The following is a 19,576-nucleotide window of genomic DNA, read 5'->3' as shown; positions in this document are numbered from 1 at the left end:
CATGCTGGTTAAGTGTGCCTTGAATTCTAAATAAGTCACAATGTCACAAGCAAAGCACCCCCACACCACCTCCTCCATGCTGCACGGTGTGAACCACACATGCAGAGATAATCCGTTCACCTACTCTGCGTCTCAAAGACACGGCAGTTGGAACAAAAAAACATCAAATTTGGACTCCAGATCAAAACTACAGATTTCCACTGGTCTAATGACCATTGCTCGTGTTTCTTGACGAAGTCTCTTCTTATTATTGGTGTCCTTTAGTAGTGGTTTCTTTGCAGCAATTCAACCATGAAGGCCTGATAACAAACCTCCAGACGAGCTTCAATGCCATACAACACTCCTTCCGTGGCCTCCAACTGCTCTTAAATGCAAGCAAAACTAAATGCATGCTCTTCAACCGATCGCTGCCCGCACCCGCCCGCCCATCTAGCATCACTACTCTGGACGGTTCTGACTTAAAATATGTGGACAACTACCTAGGTGTCTGGTTAGACTGTAAAATCTCCTTCCAGACTGACATTAAGCATCTCCAATCCAAAATTAAATCTAGAATCGGCTTCCTATTTTGCAACAAAGCATCCTTCACTCATGCTGCCAAACATACCCTCGTAAAACTAACTATCCTACCGATCCCTGACAATGACGATATAATTTAGAAAAGTCTCCCACACTCCACTCAGCAAATTGGATGCAGTCTATCACAGTGCCATCCGTTTTGTCACCAAAGCCCCATATACTACCCACCACTGCGACCTGTATGCTCTCGTTAGCTGGCCCTCGCTACATATTCGTCGCCAAACCCACTGGCTCCAGGTCATCTATAAGACTTTGCAAGGTAAAGCCCCGCCTTATCTCAGCTCACTGGTTACAAAAGCAGCACCCACCCGCAGCACGCGCTCCAGCAGGTATATTTCCCTGGTCACCCCCAAAGCCAACTCCTCCTTTGGCCGCCTTTCCTTGCAGTTCTCTGCTGCCAATGACTGGAATGAATTGCAAAAATCACTGAAGCTGGAGACATATCTCACTAACTTTAAGCACCAGCTGTCAGAGCAGCTTACCGATCACTGCACCTGTACATAGCCCATCTGTAAATAGCCCACCCAACTACCTCATCCCCATTTTTTTTTATTTTTTATTCCTTTGCACCCCAGTATCTCTACTTGCACATTCATCTTCTGCACATCTATCACTCCAGTGTTAATGCTAAATTGTAATGATTTCATCTCTATGGCCTATTTATTGCCTTACCTCCCTAATCTTACTACATTTGCACACACTGTATAATAGATCTTTCTATTGTGCTAATAACTGTACGTTTGTTTATCCTATGTGTAACTCTGTTGTTTGTGTCGCACTGCTTTGCTCCATTTTGGCCAGGTCGCAGTTGTAAACGAGAACTTGTCCTTAACTGGCCTACCTGGTTAAATAAAGGTTAAATAAAAAATTCACACAGTCTCCTCTGAACAGTTGATGTGTTTGGTCTGTTACTTGAACTCTGTGAAGCATTTATTTGGGCTGCAATCAGAGGTGCAGTTAACTCTAATGAACTTATCCTCTGCAGCAGCGGTAACTCTGGGTATTCCTTTCCATTTGGCGGTCCTCATGAGAGCCAGTTTCATAATAGCGCTTGATGGTTTTTGCGACTGCATTTAAAGAAACTTTCAAAGTTCTTGAAATGTTATGAACTGACTGACCTTCATGTCTTAAAGTAACAATGAACTGTTGTTTCTCTTTGCTTATTTGAGCTGTTCTTGCATTAATATGGACTTGGTCTCTTACCAAATAGGGCTATCTTCTGTTTACCACCCCTACCTTGTCACAACACAACTCATTGGCTCAAACGCATCAAAGAAAGAAATTCCACAAATTAACTTTTAACAAGGCACACCTGTTAATTGAAATGCATTCCATGTGACTACCTCATGAATCTGGTTGAGAGAATGCCAAGAGTGTGCAAAGGGTGGCTACATTGAAGAATATAAAATATATTTAGATTTGTTTAAAACTTTTTTGGTTACTACATGATTCTATATGTCATTTCATAGTTTTGATGGCTTCACTATTATTATACGATGTAGAAAATAGTAAAAATGAAGAAAGACCCTTGAATGAGTAGGTGTGTCCAAACTCTTGACTGGTACTGTATATTTTACACACTTATTTCACTATGTCAATAAGTCTTTGTTGTAAACATTTTGGCTGCTGGTGAAAAAGTAAATCAGTAGTTTATAGAATAAAACAAATTTTCATTTTACTCAAACACATACATATAAATAGTAAAACCAGAGAAACTGATCATGTTGCAGTGGTCTCAATGCTTTCCAGAGCTGAACATGAATACATTTTTTTAATGTATAAATTAGCAAAATTACCAGATTGCAGAAGATGCTGGTGACTTTGGTAAATCACCAGTTTTCTTTGCAACCATAGTCAGGAGAGATTAATCACCCTAAAATTCTTGTCATTAAAAAAAAAGTCACTGGAATACGTTAATAATCCCTCGCAAGTTTAAGTTATTTTTATAGAGTATTAAAACTGCAAAAATCTACCGTCAGTTCTGGCCTTCTTGATTTGATTGGCTTCCATGTTATCAAACGATCTCTTTCTATTGGGTGCCCCGTTAAGGAGGCTCCGCCCTTGGATGAGAGGGTGGGAGTGGCCTCCGTTCTGGGTGGTACCGTTCAGACAGAAGCCGTTAAGCTGTGTCTGGGTCAGGTTCTGCGCATTGGAGAGCATCTCAGCACATTCGCGGAACCCCTGGGCATGGGCCAGGTCAGCGGCGGACAGCCCACTAGCGTTCCTCATACTGCGCAATAAGAAAAGAGAGCATTAGAGAAACCTACGCCCTGTCATAGCCAGGGATCACACACACACACACACACACACACAAATCCCTGACTGCCTATTACACTAACCTTGCAAATCTTCACTACCATTATCTCTTTGAGGGAGAGATGACGACTGATCCTTTTAGATATTTTTTCCCTGAAATTAAATGCATCTGGAAATAAAAATCTCACATCTCTTTTTTTAAATGAAAATGTAAAGCTGTCCACCGCAAGAGAACATGATAAATAACTATCAATATGCACACATTTGAAAAATGCCTGAATCAGGAGACCAAAGTCATTCCCACATCCCAGAAATGTTGATACATTTCAAAGATGCAAAACATTGAGTGGAAGAAATGCACGTCCTTGGAGATAATGGACAAGTTCATTCTGATTGACGGTGACCTCAAAGAAATATATAAGAGTCAAAAAGAGGAAAAGTTAAACAAGGTGGTGTTCTGAAAATAGCACATGATTTTCAGGTACAGAGATGTTGAACAGGGTCAAAATCATGGTATCAAGTCATCAAGTCCACCTTGCAGAAAATGTATGTGCATGTATGTGTGTGTATGTGAGACGTAAATATGAGTGAGTGGGTGTGTGTGAAGCTAACAGTGTCTCGAAAAAAGCTGATAACAGTTAAATTCTTGCTAAAGTGAGTAGAGACTGGCAACACAGGATCAAAGTTCTGCTTATACGGTACAAAGAAAGTCCACAAGACAGGCTTCAGGGTCCTCCAACTCTTCATCGGTCACAGGGAAAGCTAGGTGTTTTTCCAGTACATCCATGTTCATGATTTGATGCAGATGGAAGAGACAGAAAGACAGAGATACAAATGGAAAAGCATAAGAGAGAAGAAAGATTCAGCAGAGTAATCTTCAAGGAACAGGGATGACGAAAGATGTCCTTTCTTCCAGGATAGAAAAGCAAAAATGAGACAATATGTTGGAGCTCTACAGTGCCACTCACTGTTTAAGAAGAGGGAGAAAAACGATTGAAAACAGACATAATGTCAAAGCAGCCGGCATCCAATCAGAAGGAACCAATAAAGGTTAAGAAAACAACAACCATTCATGTTGGTATCACAGCAGACACCAAAAAGACCTATGGTTGATTTGGTCTCAGATTCAGGCATGTGCATAACAGATAGTCTGTTTAGTCATTTCCTGTTGACACTATAAACCTGTAATAAACCTACAGTAGGACTTTATGAATGAGCAAACAGCAATGCAGTGAGCATAGTTGATCATGATTTCTGATCACGATTCTCATAATGCTTATAGATATGCTAGCCAGAAGACAAGGATGTCACTGGGTGGGTAACAATTCAGAGCATCAGTGTTTGAGCTGTTTTCTGTGTCTGGAATTCTAAAATCAGTTGGGTAAAAAGTAAAAGGGATAAGTGAGCATCAAAGCAAGTTAGTCTAAAAAGATTGGACTACTCTAACCTGGCTACTAAGCCAAAATTGGCCATCTAAAGCGATAAGACAGGGCCAAACCAGTGTCCTGCTTCTAAGTAGGTCATAAACAAAAACAGACACCAGGTAGAGAATTGCCTGGCCACTGTTCCTGTCCTGGCATGTGCTGTAGCAGACCAAAACGATTCCCTTGTAAGGATGGAGGTCTGCTCTGCCATGGAAATGGCAGGAAGTGTCTGGAAAAATACTCTAAGCTAACAGAGGCCCGAAACTTGACTGTTTGGATGCCAATTGCCAAACATTTCTGCTGGCTAGTGGGAGAACCATTCTGCACTTGTTGTTCCGAGGCTAAACACCATTGGATTCCATGGCAAAATAATTTTCCAAGGTGAACAATCAGGTCTTTGTAAGGGGAAGAGGGCATTCGAGGCAGGTCCCCCGTATCGATGTAACTTTTTGTTGTCGTCGTATTATTTAGAAATGAGAAACACTTGACCTTGTGGGCAGTCTCTGCCTCATATAGATTGCAATGATGCAATAGGAAAAAATAACCTGCTACTGCAGTGTTGCTGTAAGGGGTTGTAGGACGTTCAAAAGACGTGTAAAATACATACTTTCCAGACGTTGAAGTTGGGTTCAATTTAGGTTCTGTATGAAAGATGAAAAGACGTATTTTCCGTATGTTTAAAATGCATATTTTCCAGGATGTTGAAAAGGTATCTTTTCCGGACGTTGAAAAATATGTATTTTCCCGATGTTGAAATCAGGCAATTTTTTTGGTTTGAATTAAAGTTAAAAATATGTAATTTATAGACGTCTATGATTAGTTCAGACTTTGGACTGCACAAAAAAAGACGACGACCAAAAAGGCATTAGTGTTGGTCCGTGCTTACTGACATACAGCCTACAGTTTTGCCTGAGGTTTAAATTTATGAATGCCCATCTGTGTGGTAAGCCTACCACTTGTAAAACACCAAAAAAAGACATCCGGTCCAGACAGGAAGAAAGAGAGACGTTGCCTCGTGGTTATTGGGGTGTAGCCTGCCATGACAGCCACAATGGAATTGTATAAATGCCCATCCATGTTGTAGGCCGACCATTAGTAACACAGGCTGTTGCATAGGCTTTATTAGTCATAAATGCTGTGACTAATCAATTTGGCAACTTAAGCTCTGAATATCAGATATCCAACTTTATCAGGAGTTATCGTGAGCCTATTTGCAATGTGTTTACACTGCGGGAAATGCAGAAGTATTTAATTTTTTGCTATAACCAGTTTGTCAAACATTGACAGATACAAACTTGAAACTACTGATCATGACAATGGGGTGAAACTCCTGGACAACAGTTGTGTCCATTTCATATTGTCAATTTTTCTTTGACCCGTCCTGTTTTTAGAATGGTTTGTTATTAACATGACAACGCATTTTTTATTTGATTGGGCGCCATTTAGGTTACGCTATTTGATTGGAGAAACCTGCATGTAAAAACTGTCAGTGTCATTACATTGTCATACATTTTATCTACAGCCTGTAGGCTACAGAAAAGACCACACTAACATATTCTATATTTGCTACACGATTTAAGTCAAAAATTGACGTAATGTTGGTGCAACACCGCAGCGAGGGGTCTCTCGATGAGCACCCTGAAGAGGCACGCTGAGAATGGACAAGCAAAATATTTTGCTCCCCTGACTTTGCCAAAGTGGGCACTGCTTATCACAGGGTGGCATCAGCGCTCATCTAAAAAGCCCATATGCCACTGGTTGAGAAAAATGGTCATGTTTTGGGGCAGAATTAGGTCAAGTTGTGTGTTGTTGTTGGAGGTGCGTCTTGGTCAGTTTAGCTCAGAAAATGCCTCCCTCGTCAATCTGCCGCCATTGCCGGCCTCCTAATCCTGCCTAATGAGCGGGCCGGACATACGTAGGATCATTCGCAGTGCTTAAAAAGTATTGTGAGCCATAATATGAATATACAAATATGAGTTATAAATGTGAATAAAGTGAAAGGTGTAGCAACCCAGTGACATCCATGATGCAATGTATACTCTCCAGTTTAGATACTGTTGTTCACTCATTCATAAACTCAGTGCTTTGTCTTTCTTACGATCCCTAGAACTATCTTAGTGTACAAAGTCAAAACAATAAATTAAATCAAAATGCACTGTAATTAACGTGCTTAAGATCACATTCCTCTGTTGAATTAAAATTTTTACAAAATCACACATGATTAACTTGCATACATATCCCATTTCCCCCCATTCTGACTCAGTTTGAAAAAACAAAAATTAACGCTTCCCAGAGATCCCACCTTCAAGCAAAAGCTTTGTTTATATAGAATTTGTGAGCATGTACTGTAGACTGACGGGTCTCACTAAGAGGACTAACAATCATTCATGGTGCCAGAGAATCTAATACAACCAGTGTAGGGAACATTATGTGCACAAAGAACATGACATCAAAGTATTCTATTCTGGCTTCTGAAAAATAGCCTATTTTTGAATTAGTAATCAGGTAACATTTCAACCCAGCACTAAGTGAATTTGTTGAAGGGACAAACAGGATATAGTGTAGTTTATGATCAACCAAACAACGTAATACTATGTGTATGTCATGTGTATTATATGTAATGTGTATTGTAAACATATACAGTTAAAACTAGACCGGAAGATTGGTTTCTATCTGAACTATGACCAAAAATAATGAGCTACTGATGAAAGGATGTGTTCTTATATTAGGAAATAAATAAAATCAGGCACTAAAAAAGGTCAGAGTTGAGAAACAATCCCAACAATAATCCCTAATCCTGTCCCAGTTAGTTAAAAAAGAAAGTCTAACCCCTCCAATCTAACTATCCTATCCTATCCCATCCCAGGCCTGGACCCACCCCCTGCTGTCACTGACAAAGACCAGAGGTTTCATTAAAAGAATAGTTCAGGATTTTGGCAATTAAGAGGTAGTTTCGCGAGCCAATTCTAACTAGCGTTAGTGCAATGACTGGAAGTCGACGGGAACAGCATAGACTTCAAGTCATTGCGATTCCTTCAAACTGCACGCAGAGACATAAAATGGTATCAACGAGTTCATCGGACTCAGGGGAAGTAGATAAAAGGACCCATTGCCAAAAACCCAAACTATCCATTTAAAGTAGAGGGATTAAAAAAGATAAAAAAGGATAGCTAGCAACTTCATCTCCTTGAACTAGACTCATTTATTATGGATCAAATTAGACTGACTAAGATGTTTTTAAAAGGTTGCTTCTCTTCTCTCTTTTACTTAGAACAAACTGCAAAAGTGTTCTTCATTACAATGAGAAAAAAATTGGTTAGAAAATTAGAGAACATGGGCTTGAAGAAGGAATCATGGAAATAACATTCCAAAAACATGTATGATAGTGACTTTTGGTTGAACATAATCACACAAAATGTTTGCTAATTGTATGTTAGCAGATGCTGGAGTAACTGATAGGATACCATTCACCCAAAAGTATCAATGTGACAGGTTATAAACTATTTTTAAGCCACACAACCACAAGTAACACTAATATAGGCTTAACCCATCAGTTTTCACTGGTTTTAAAGAACTACAGAACTTAGTCCAATAAGTTAAAAGGACTGAAAATGTAAAAATAATATCTAAAATATATAAGAATTATATATTATTAATTACAAGTATAACCACATGTTCCCATTCACTTAAATAATAAACACTTGTAAAAATCCTAATTACTTTATTACAATCAATTATCTGCATAATAAAGTTAAAGATTTGGATGCAACACATAGGTAGATATAAAGACACAGTAAGAGTCAAAATATGATGGATTTGTTTTATGTGGTGCCTTGTTCCTTTGTACACATAGTGCCCCCCATTAGATCTTTCATAGGGCTACAGTTTAAAAATCAGATTTCTGGCCAGACTGGATGCCAGTCTGTTTATGGTTTAACTCATTTGTCAGTATCATGCCATGTTGTTTGGAATGACAATGACAATGCGAGTTGGATATGGCAGAAACAGTCTGGCATCCTGTCTAGCTTCTGGCACCAAACATATGAAAAACTTCCAACATAGGCAATGGAGCCATTGTGAACAACCATTCAAGTAAAGTGTGCTTAAATCATGAACCCTCAAAGTGAATATCAGCATTCAGAAGATTAGTTTATGAAATCCTGCTGGACGATATGCTCTTAACACTACATACATGACTTCTAGTTACTGAAATACAACTGCAGAGACAAACTGAAAATATATAAATGTGTCTTGAAAATGTGTGTCAACGTAGCAATTCATTATTGCACTTGAATGAGTCTGTAGATAACGTTACAATCTTAGCATAATGGCCCTTTGACTCAAGCACAGTTATGGACAGATGATCCATCCAGACGAAGCGATAAGGTCTAATCGAAACTTTGGATCCTCAATAAGTTCAGGTGGATCAGATGTTTCACTTTAAATTCACCATTATTAGAGTAGATAAAAATCTTACAGGTGTAGTTTTAAGTGTATGAAAATCTCTGCTATGCATTTCATAACAGAACACATGCTTATTTGCATGTTAACCAGAAATATCATAAAATATAGAAAAAAAAACCGAAAAAAAAAACCACAAGAGCATTAGCGAGGAAGGGCACTGATTTTGGGTGATTAGGCAGTCGGCGTAACAATTCATCCCAAAGGTGTTCGATGGGGTTGAGGTCAGGTCTCTGTGCAGGCCAGTCAACTTCTTCCACACGGATCTAGACAAACCATTTCTATGTGGACCTCGTTGTGCACTGTGGCATTGTCATGCTGAACAAGAAAGGGCCTTCGTCAAACTGTTGCCACAAAGTTAGAAGCAGAGAATCGTATGCTGTAGCGTTAAGATTTCCCTTCACTGGAACTAAGGGGCCATAGCCTGAACCATGAAAAATAGCCCCAGACCATTATTCCTCCTCCACCAAACTTTACAGTTGGCACTATGCATTCAGGCAGGTAGCGTTCTCCTGGCATCCGCCAAACCCAGAGTTGTCCGTTGGTCTGCCAGATTGTGAAGCGTGAGTCATCACGCCAGAGAACGAGTTTCCACTGCTTCCACTGAGCTTTACACCACTCCAGCTGACTTTTGCCATTGCGCATGTGATCTTAGGATGGTGTGCGGCTGCTCGGCCATAGAAACCCATTTCATAAGACTCCCGACGAACAGTTCTTCTGCTGACGTTGCTTCAAGAGGCAGTTTGGAACCTTGGTAATGAGTGTTGCAACCGAGGACAGACGATTTTTACACTCTACGCGCTTCAGCAATCCCGTTCTGTGAGCTTGTGTGGCCTACCACTTCACTGCTGAGCCGTTGTTGCTCCTAGGTTTCCACTTCACAATAAAAGCACTTACAGTTAACCGGGGCAGCTCAAGCAGGGCAAAAATTTGACAAACGGACTTGTTGGAAAGGTGCCACGTTGAAAGTCACTGAGCTCTTCAGTAAGACCATTCTACTGTCAATGTTTGTCTATGGAGATTGTATGGCTGTGCGCGCGACTTTATACATCTGTTAGCAACGGGTGTGCCTGAAATAGCCAAATCCACAAATTTGAAGGGGTGTCCACATACAAATACTTTTGTACTATATAGTGTAAGGGTCTCCATAGAAACCCCTCTATTTTGGGAACACTGTTCTGAGAGTTCTATTAAAGCCTGATAATGTAGCATTTCCCTTCACAGAATCAGAGCGGCACTGGAGATACTCTATTTTAGTTGCTCTAACTGCATTTGTCATCTTGGCTTTAAACCGTCAATAGACAAAAGGAAATCCCCTTTCCCCCTGTGAATTATATACTGCTCAAAAAAATAAAGGGAACACTTAAACAACACAATGTAACTCCAAGTCAATCACACTTCTGTGAAATCAAACTGTCCACTTAGGAAGCAACACTGATTGACAATAAATTTCACATGCTGTTGTGCAAATGGAATAGACAACAGGTGGAAATTATAGGCAATTAGCAAGACACCCCCAATAAAGGAGTGGTTCTGCAGGTGGAGACCACAGACCACTTCTCAGTTCCTATGCTTCCTGGCTGATGTTTTGGTCACTTTTGAATGCTGGCGGTGCTTTTACTCTAGTGGTAGCATGAGACGGAGTCTACAACCCACAAGTGGCTCAGGTAGTGCAGCTCATCCAGGATGGCACATCAATGCGAGCTGTGGCAAGAAGGTTTGCTGTGTCTGTCAGCGTAGTGTCCAGAGCATGGAGGCGCTACCAGGAGACAGGCCAGTACATCAGGAGACATGGAGGAGGCCGTAGGAGGGCAACAACCCAGCAGCAGGACCGCTACCTCGGCCTTTGTGCAAGGAGGAGCAGGAGAAGCACTGCCAGAGCCCTGCAAAATGACCTCCAGCAGGCCACAAATGTGCATGTGTCTGCTCAAACGGTCAGAAACAGACTCCATGAGGGTGGTATGAGGGCCCGACGTCCACAGGTGGGGGTTGTGCTTACAGCCCAACACCGTGCAGGACGTTTGGCATCTGCCAGAGAACACCAAGATTAGCAAATTCGCCACTGGTGCACTGTGCTCTTCACAGATGAAAGCAGGTTCACACTGAGCACATGTGACAGAGTCTGGAGACGCCGTGGAGAACGTTCTGCTGCCTGCAACATCCTCCAGCATGACCGGTTTGGCGGTGGGTCAGTCATGGTGTGGGGTGGCATTTCTTTGGGGGGCCGCACAGCCCTCCATGTGCTCGCCAGAGGTAGCCTGACTGCCATTAGCTACCGAGATGAGATCCTCAGACCCCTTGTGAGACCATATGCTGGTGCGGTTGGCCCTGGGTTCCTCCTAATGCAAGACAATGCTAGACCTCATGTGGCTGGAGTGTATCAGCAGTTCCTGCAAGAGGAAGGCATTGATGCTATGGACCGGCCCGCCCGTTCCCCAGACCTGAATCCAATTGAGCACATCTGGGACATCATGTCTCGCTCCATCCACCAACGCCACGTTGCACCACAGACTGTCCAGGAGTTGGCGAATGCTTTAGTCCAGGTCTGGGAGGAGATCCCTCAGGAGACCATCCGCCACCTCATCAGGAGCATGCCCAGGCGTTGTAGGGAGGTCATACAGGCACGTGGAGGCCACACACACACACACTACTGAGCCTCATTTTGACTTGTTTTAAGGACATTACATCAAATTTGGATCAGCCTGTAGTGTGGTTTTCCAATCCAGACCTCCATGGGTTGATAAATTGGATTTCCATTGATTATTTTTGTGTGATTTTGTTGTCAGCACATTCAACTATGTAAAGAAAACAAGCATTTAATAAGATTATTTCTTTCATTCAGATCTAGGATGTGTTGTGTAAGTGTTCCCTTTATATTTTTGAGCAGTATATTTGGAGACAGGTCCCACAATATTGGTAACCTGGTTTCTGGGATGAGTCAAAAACATCCACTGTGGACAAATGTATTAATACACCAACATATGTCAGGACATTTTATTTTGTGAATTTTAGTGGTTTTCTTAAACTCAGATCTCACGTCACTGAATGTTGTAAATGTGCCTACTAATGATGAATGTCCAATAGAAACGTAAAAACATACTCAGTTAAGCTAAGTGGGTTTTTGATCCTGTAGCTCTTCTGAAGTTTTCAGCTATGGTTCTTTGTCTCTGGCGTAACTCATCACATAGCTCAGTACAGGAGCCAATCGAATGACACGCCAGAGCTGACATGAACAACAATAGACTGCTAACCGGCTTGCTCAGGGCAAATCCCTTAGATAAGGGAGGCCTTGCATTTCCCCCCTCTTCCTTCCCCTGAATTCTAGCCGACTACATTCCATCTCCCACCCTCTCCCATTTGGTTCCTGTAGTTACAAAGTGAACCATTTTGATTTTTTGTTTAACTGCAAATTTTCTGATGAATACATAGTTCAGGTCGAGAAGAGAGCGGTAAATGAACGCCAACTTTATTTGAAACACAATGATATCTGCAATCACACTCATGTCCTGTTATTGAGACCCGTCATGTGTGTGTGAATGCTAAAGGGTAATACAGTACCTTGAAGAATCAGCCTGTTGGATTCGAAATGGTCTATAATTAAGCAATAAGACCCGAGGTGGTGTGATATACGGCCAATATACCACAGCTAAAGGCTGTTCTTCACACGACGCAACGCAGAGTGCTAGGACACAGCCCTTAGCCGTGGTAGATTGGTCATATATCACAAACCCGAGGTGCCTTATTGCTATTATGAACTGATAAACATAATTAGAGCAGTAAAAATAAATGTTTTGTCATACCCATGGTATTCGGTCTGATATACCATGGCTTTCAGCCAATCAGCATTCAGGGCTTGAACCACCCAGTTTATAATACAGGATGACCATGTCCAAACCTGAATAGTAAGTAAGGAAGCGTTAATTTCTCTTTTAAATGCCTGGTATGCTTTGCTTTTCAGTTGTGAACACACAACCACTGCCTTCTGTTGCTAGCCTATCACCTTTGAGAGAGATCCTAAAAATCATGCTGACCTGTAACTTACATAGGACTAATTAAAAGATCACTAATCATAAAATGGGTCCTATGGTTAGTTTACAAATAAAATACAGGGACAGGTAATATTAAGCAAAGCATGCAGGTCTAAACATGTCTAAAGAAATCAAACTTTTTAAAAGATATTCATAAATGTCCTAGCATTAAAACCAATCACCGCATGAAATACCTCAACAGTTTGCAGATTTGTTTGTAGATAGGAAGCGATAGTGAGAACACTCAATGCCACAACAGTACGGCTATCCCAGGGAACGGGGCAGACTCTGCAGTGTCTATTCTCCCCCTTTTCTAGGATTACTTGAAAAAATCAAGTCATTTCGAATTCAATGGCTGCAAAACATTGAGATGTGGAGGTTTCTGAGTCTTATTTGTTGACAGTACAAAAAAAGAAGAGATCATACGTTTTTCTATTAAGTATTTTTTCTCTCTTCTTATTGCCACTTTCATAAGAGAAAATGTGACATAAGATCAGATAATCAAAACAGATCTTACGGTATATCATAGAAATGGGTTAATACTGAAGGTGACATTCAAAAACAGAACAGGTCCTTCTATACAGCAAAAATATTTATAGCATTATAATGTTAGCATTATATACAGTTAAATAGTATGACCCTAGTGACTGCTCTACTCTGGACTATTCTCTATCCACTACACTACCCAGTGATTCTCTATTCACTAATCTACTGAGCTTACCCCCTAGAGTAGCTCATTGTAAAACCCTAAAAGTGCTTGAGGCTCATGACAAGAAATTCTAAAGGAGAATCCAAAAGTGAAATTAAATGAAGTTTGATGTTTTAGGGTCAAAACGATCTACGCATGTTTCTAGATATTTAAGGTTTTGATTGTGAATGATGCTATTTTTTCCCCACGCCAAAATAAAAATTGATAACTATTTGAATGAAACAAACACTAATAAATATTCATTGCCCTATTATGATGGTGACGTAAAACCATACATTTATATATTTTAATAAACCAGAACGTTTGACCTGAAATTTCCTAACAAGGAAGTTACCACTTGCTGCTCCATGTATGTATTGTTGAAGAATATCTGTGATTAATGATACCAAGAGATTGGGTAAATGATCTGGAAAGAGGGCAGTAGTGTAAACGTTGGAGGAAAAAAAACATAACTGAATCAACGATAGAACACAACCAAGCTTCTGTGAGTAAGTATGCAGGCTGAGATATTCATGGTTTGTGCAGGATGATTCAACATGATCAGGGCACAAGAAAAGCACCGGTCCAGAATAATGGGCCAAGGTCCTTGTCAATGTACTGCCACTGACAAACAACAACAAAATAGGTCATCGTCTTAATATGTTGAACTTGAGTCTTGAGATGCAGAAAACACTATGATAGATGGTTGAACTATCATTTTTTTATTAGAAAATTATCCTCTTTCAGAAAGGCTATTTGAGATGGCTCAGGGACAAACCCACCAACAAGGACATGCTCCATGGCTTCAGAGATTTCAGAAGAAAATGAAAATATTTAATTAAAATCACACATACTGGGTGATAAGATGACGCAGACAGATATGGCAGCTCTGCTTCTAAGCACAATCATTTTGCTACACCCGCAATAACATTTGCTAAATATGTGTATGTGACCAACAAAATTAGATTTTATTTGATTTATATCAAGGTTATGGTCAACATACTTGACTTCCCTTGAAGATGGAGCAATTCTAGCTGCACTTCATGTTGTGGAGGTTTGAGAAGCCTAATTTGCTTAGCCTCTGAAGAAAATCATGTAGCACATTAATGAAGCGGTATTGGTCAGTTAAATGGTAAAGGTCAGTCTGGAAGGGGGCAATTGGCAGCAGACAAGAGCTCAAATGTCCAAGGAGAAGGTCATTCTAAGTTTAGGTCATAGCGACGACCAGTAGAGTGGCATAAAGCGGGAGGGAAAGAGTACTGGGGCAAAGTGACGAAGCAGAAAAAAACCCAGCGCAACATCAGTCATGATGACGACTTCTGTGATTGGTAAAGTTTGAAATGTCCTCTTCAGAAGTGAGAAAGAGGTCTGTTTATGACAGTGAGAGATGATACTAGAACTATGAATGACGTGTGTGCAGCAGCAGAAACAGGGGGATGAGTTTGACCAAGGAATATCAGATCAAATCACAGTTTGATTAAGAACAAAAGCAAGTTTGAGAGTATTTTAGTTCACCCATATTAGTTATTATTTTGAAGTAAATATCAACCTCTGAATACATTAAAAGGGATGGTTTGAGATTTGGGGAATTAAGCCCTCTATTTTCTACTTACCCAGAGTCAGATGAACTCATGGATACCATTTTTATATATGTGTCTACGTGCAGTCTAAAGAAAGTTGAAGGTAGTTTCTGGAACGATTGCTAACTAGTGTTAGCACAATGACTGGAAGTCTATGGGGTCCGGTAACATGCTGGAGATGCTTTTGGCTCAACGATTGTGAATGTCACAGTGAAGGGAAACACAAGGGAACATTCTCAGAATGGAATCATCCTTGTGGAACTGTGCCATGTAACAGTGACAACAGAGTGCCTTGCTAATGGTGGCGGTTGGTACGGGAGGCATCCATTACTAGAGCATCAAAGAATGTGTGGTGTGTTTGTCTGACAGTCACACCAGACAGCAGCTTAGACAAAGTATTTTGAAAGTAGGATAACAGGTTTAAAATGGTTGGGTGCATTTAATAGTTCAATATTCTCCCTATTCTACAGAAAATTATTTTAAAAGGTAAACTTATAGTTGGTAACAGTGGGAAATTGCAATATTGCGGCATATGATTCATACAAATATTAATCTGCCTGGCACAGACATAACTTCCAGAATTCAAAGGAAGCAGCTGCGGAAACCTGGAACAAATGGCACCAGTCCGTATTGGAATGTCTGTGCAACTAAGAACTATGTTTACAGTAGCTAGAGCTGGCTGGTCAACTACAGGCCCAGTAACAACCTTGTTTGTAGAAGCTATTTAAAGCTGAACGCATTTATGTAGCACTGCCATTTATTTACCAGTAAGTAAACATCTGAACATTTAAAAAAATGAGATTTAGTAATGTTATACTTCATAAAACCAATATGCACATTTTGTTTAGCCTTCTTTGCATACAACCGGCTGGTGCTTCAATTACTATTAGGCTAGATTTACTCAAACTACAGCTGCCTTTAGCACAGGAGAAACATAGAAATCACCGGTCAAATGTGTTTCCATTGCAGTTTAATCAGCTCCCTCTGGGTACTGAGAGCAGATAGGCAAGCAACCACTAAGCACAGGAGAAAATGGCTCCATCCAAAAGTTTTTCCTACCCTTATAGGTGGTCTTTCGAAAGCAGAAAATAAAAGCTGGTTTCATATGGATTAGCCTATATTTTACAACTTGTTTGCTATTGGTTAAAACCTTTAGACTTTTGAAGCACCATAGTGCAATAGAAGATTGCAGGGGACAAAAATGGACATGACTAACAATAATATTTTTAAAAGGCTTTAAATAATTTTATTTTCACCTATAATTCCTTAATACGTCACTGTTTAGACAGGGTAATGTTTTTGAATTTGAGAATGTATAGTAAAGAAAAATGAGAATCTGTTGCCATGAGCCTCCTGTCTAGTTTGCCTTTTTCTTCCATACTCTAGAATAGTGGACCATCAGAATCAACATGAGCTACAGCTGTCAAAGGAAACAACATTGTGACATCAAACAGTAACTCAAACAGCTGCACAGTAGCATTTCTAGGACCTTTAGGGAAAAACAAACAGCTTTCAAAATTTTTCAGAGGCTAGCAACCATATGCACATTTCATCATAATGAATAGAATAAAAATAATCTAGAAGTCATTTTTCCCCCCCACTGAAATTGTCACCAGTGATTTTAAATGCCATAGACCATCAACCCCTTAACCCAATACAAAGCGTTTTCCCTTTTTTTAACCTGGGTTAACAATATTACCATAACAATATTGTCCAAATCTGTTCTACAATGCTTGTTGGAATTTGGGTTTGTATGACTATAATTTATACCACGTTTGGTTAGCTTGCAACTCTACATGAGAATTGAGAATCATAAAAATTGTCATAGTGCCTGCCAGAAACTAAAATACACGTCACCTCAATGAAGTATGGCAAAACTCACTGTATGTCAGCTGAAATAAGGAGTAGAGTACCCTATAGTCACCTGAAAGAGAGATTACATTTCACTAGCTCAGGGATGTAGAACTCAAATTCTCAAGTGCTACAGTGTCATGCTGATTTCTGTTTCTCCCTGGCAATAAAAGTAGTTTCTTCCTGATCAGAAAGGTTCTTGTAAAAGTTATATAGTAAACCCAGGTAGTGTTAGAAATTAAAATACAAACATGGCATATAAACTCACTGGTGTTTCTGGTTTAAGGTGTGTGCGTTGGGGTTTTAATGGACAGATGAAAAAGGTATAGGCTACAGGTTGTCCCACAGATGACACGAAGAGGGTACTGTAACTAAAACACCTATTTCTGCCTTAAATGTTGAACTATCCTTCAGGGTGAATCCTTCCAACACTTGCTAAGAATTTTGGGGAGCAATAACATTCCCTTGAGAGAATCGGACTATGCATGTTTGTGAGCAATTTGTCGTTGAGACATAACATTTATAATCAATTTAAAACAGACAATGATTATCATTTAGTAACTAATTTAAAATACGCTGTGAAATAATTAGATCCCTGTCAAATTGAGGCAGTGTCTGCGGTCTGCTGTCAACAATGTGTCTTGCCCACGCTAACAGATGTGCATTTGTCAAGGTTTCAATACTGCTCTTGTAGAAGTTAATGGTTCTAGTATCTCTGTCTACCTAAACACGATGGCACTTGGTCATACAATGAGGAGCACCCTAAAACTGTTGGTAAAGCCCTATTTGCAGGGCATGGTGGTGACCTTGACTAAATATATGCACTAACTTTCAGTACTTACAGTGCATTCAGACCCCTTGACTTCTTCCACATTGTTACGTTAAAGCCTTATTCTGAAATTGATTAAATAATTGTTTACCCCTTATCAATCTACACACAATATCCCATAATGACAAGGCAAAAACAACTTTAGGAAAAAAAGCTGAAATATTTACTCTTTACTCAGTACTTTGTTCAAACACTTTTGACAGCGATTACAGCATTGAGTCTTCTTGGGTATGACGCTACAAGCTTGGCACACCTGTATTTGGGGAGTTTCTCCCATTCTCCTCTGCAGATCCTCTCAAGCTCTGTCAGGTTGGATGGGGAGCGTCGCTGCACAGCTATTTTCAGGTCTCTCCAGAGACGTTCGATCGGGTTCAAGTCCGGGCTCTGGCTGGGCCACTCAAGCACATTCACAGACTTGTTCCGAAGCCACTCCTGCGTTGTCTTGGCTGTGTGCTTTGGGTCGTTGTCCTGTTGGAAGGAGAACCTTCGCCCCAGTCTGAGGTCCTGAGTGCTTTGGAGCAGGTTTTAATCAAGGAGCTCTGTACTTTGCTCCATTCATCTTTCCCTCGATCCTGACTAGTCTCCCAGTCCCTGCCGCTGATAAACATCCCCACAGCATGATGCTGCCACCACCAAGCTTCACTGTCGGGATGGTGCCAGATTTCCTCCAGACTTGATGCTTGGCATTCAGGGCAAAGAGTTATATCTTATTTCTCATGGTCAGAGTCCTTTAGGTGCTTTTTGGCAAACTCCAAGCGGGATGTGCCTTTTACTGAGGAGTGGCTTCCGTCTGGCCACTCTACCATAAGGGCCTGATTGGTGAAGTCCTGCAGAGATGGTTGTCCTTCTGGAAGGTTCTCCCATCTCCACAGAGAAAATCTGGAGCTCTGTCAGAGTGACCATCTGGTTCTTGGTCTCCTCCCTGACCAAGGCCCTTCTCCCCCGATTGCTCAGTTTTGCCGGGCGGCCAGCTCTAGGAAGAGTCTTGGTGGTCCCAAACTTCTCCATTTAAGAATGATGGAGGCCACTGTTCTTGAGGAACCCTTCCCCAGATCTGGGCCTCGACACAATCCTGTCCTGGAGCGCCTACGGACAAGTCCTTCGACCTTATGGCATGCTTTTTGCACTGACATGCCCTGTTAACTGTGGGATCTTATATAGACAGGTGTGTGTCTTTCCAAATCCTGTTCAATCAATTGAATTTACCACAGGTGGACTACAATCAAGTTGTAGAAACATCAAGGACCATCAATGGAAACAAGATTGACCTGAGCTCAACTGAGTCTCATAGCAAAGGGTCTGAAAACTTAGGTAAATAAGGTATTTGTTTTTTATTTGTAATAAATTAGCAAATGTCCCAAAAAAATTTGGCTTTGTCATTTTGGGGTATTATTTAGAAAAAGGACGTAACGTAACAAACTGTGGAAAAAGTGAAGGGGCCTGAATACTTTCCAAAAGCACTGTATGGACCCAGAACTTCATTGAGCATCTGACCAATTACGCAAGACATTCGTTCTGGGTTAACTGAGATTAGGCAGCGTCTAACTCACAGAATAATTGACAGCAGAGCAAATGTAGGCCTATATTAAAAATCCATCAGTGTTATACCATGCCTTCTAAAATAATCTCTCCCCTCTTTGAGACTGTTTCGTCATCTGTGGGAAACTGCAGATATAGCCTACCCTCTACAAAACATTTGATTGGGCACTTTTGTTTCAGATCACAATATGAACCCATTTACTTGCAAGGAGATAAAATAGCTGGCACGGAGAGCGCTTTTAGAAGCACATCCACAGTATGGCGAGCAGAGCTTCATCTGTATCTATTTTAATCATGTCAAACACAGACCTTTCAAGTTGTGCTAGTTCTGAGGGATTATG

The 19,576-nt window shown here is 40.7% G+C and overlaps 1 protein-coding gene across 2 annotated transcripts in view; it reads right to left on the bottom strand.

Moving 5' to 3' along the window:
* LOC106582137 (ankyrin repeat domain-containing protein 10) overlaps positions 1 to 19,576 on the bottom strand; it is a 34,614-nt gene that overhangs the window by 4,744 nt on the left and 10,294 nt on the right. For both annotated transcript variants that reach the window (XM_014164906.3, XM_014164907.3), the window contains exon 4: positions 2,553 to 2,809. In XM_014164906.3, coding sequence (XP_014020381.2) covers positions 2,553 to 2,809 — 257 coding nt within the window. The remainder of the gene's footprint in view (positions 1 to 2,552; positions 2,810 to 19,576) is intronic.

Source organism: Salmo salar, chromosome 21, assembly GCF_965601325.2.
Source record: "Salmo salar chromosome 21, fSalSal1, whole genome shotgun sequence".
NCBI classification, from domain to species: domain Eukaryota; kingdom Metazoa; phylum Chordata; class Actinopteri; order Salmoniformes; family Salmonidae; genus Salmo; species Salmo salar.
Note: the sequence above shows the minus strand (reverse complement) of the source record. Positions and strands in the feature narration are given on the sequence as shown.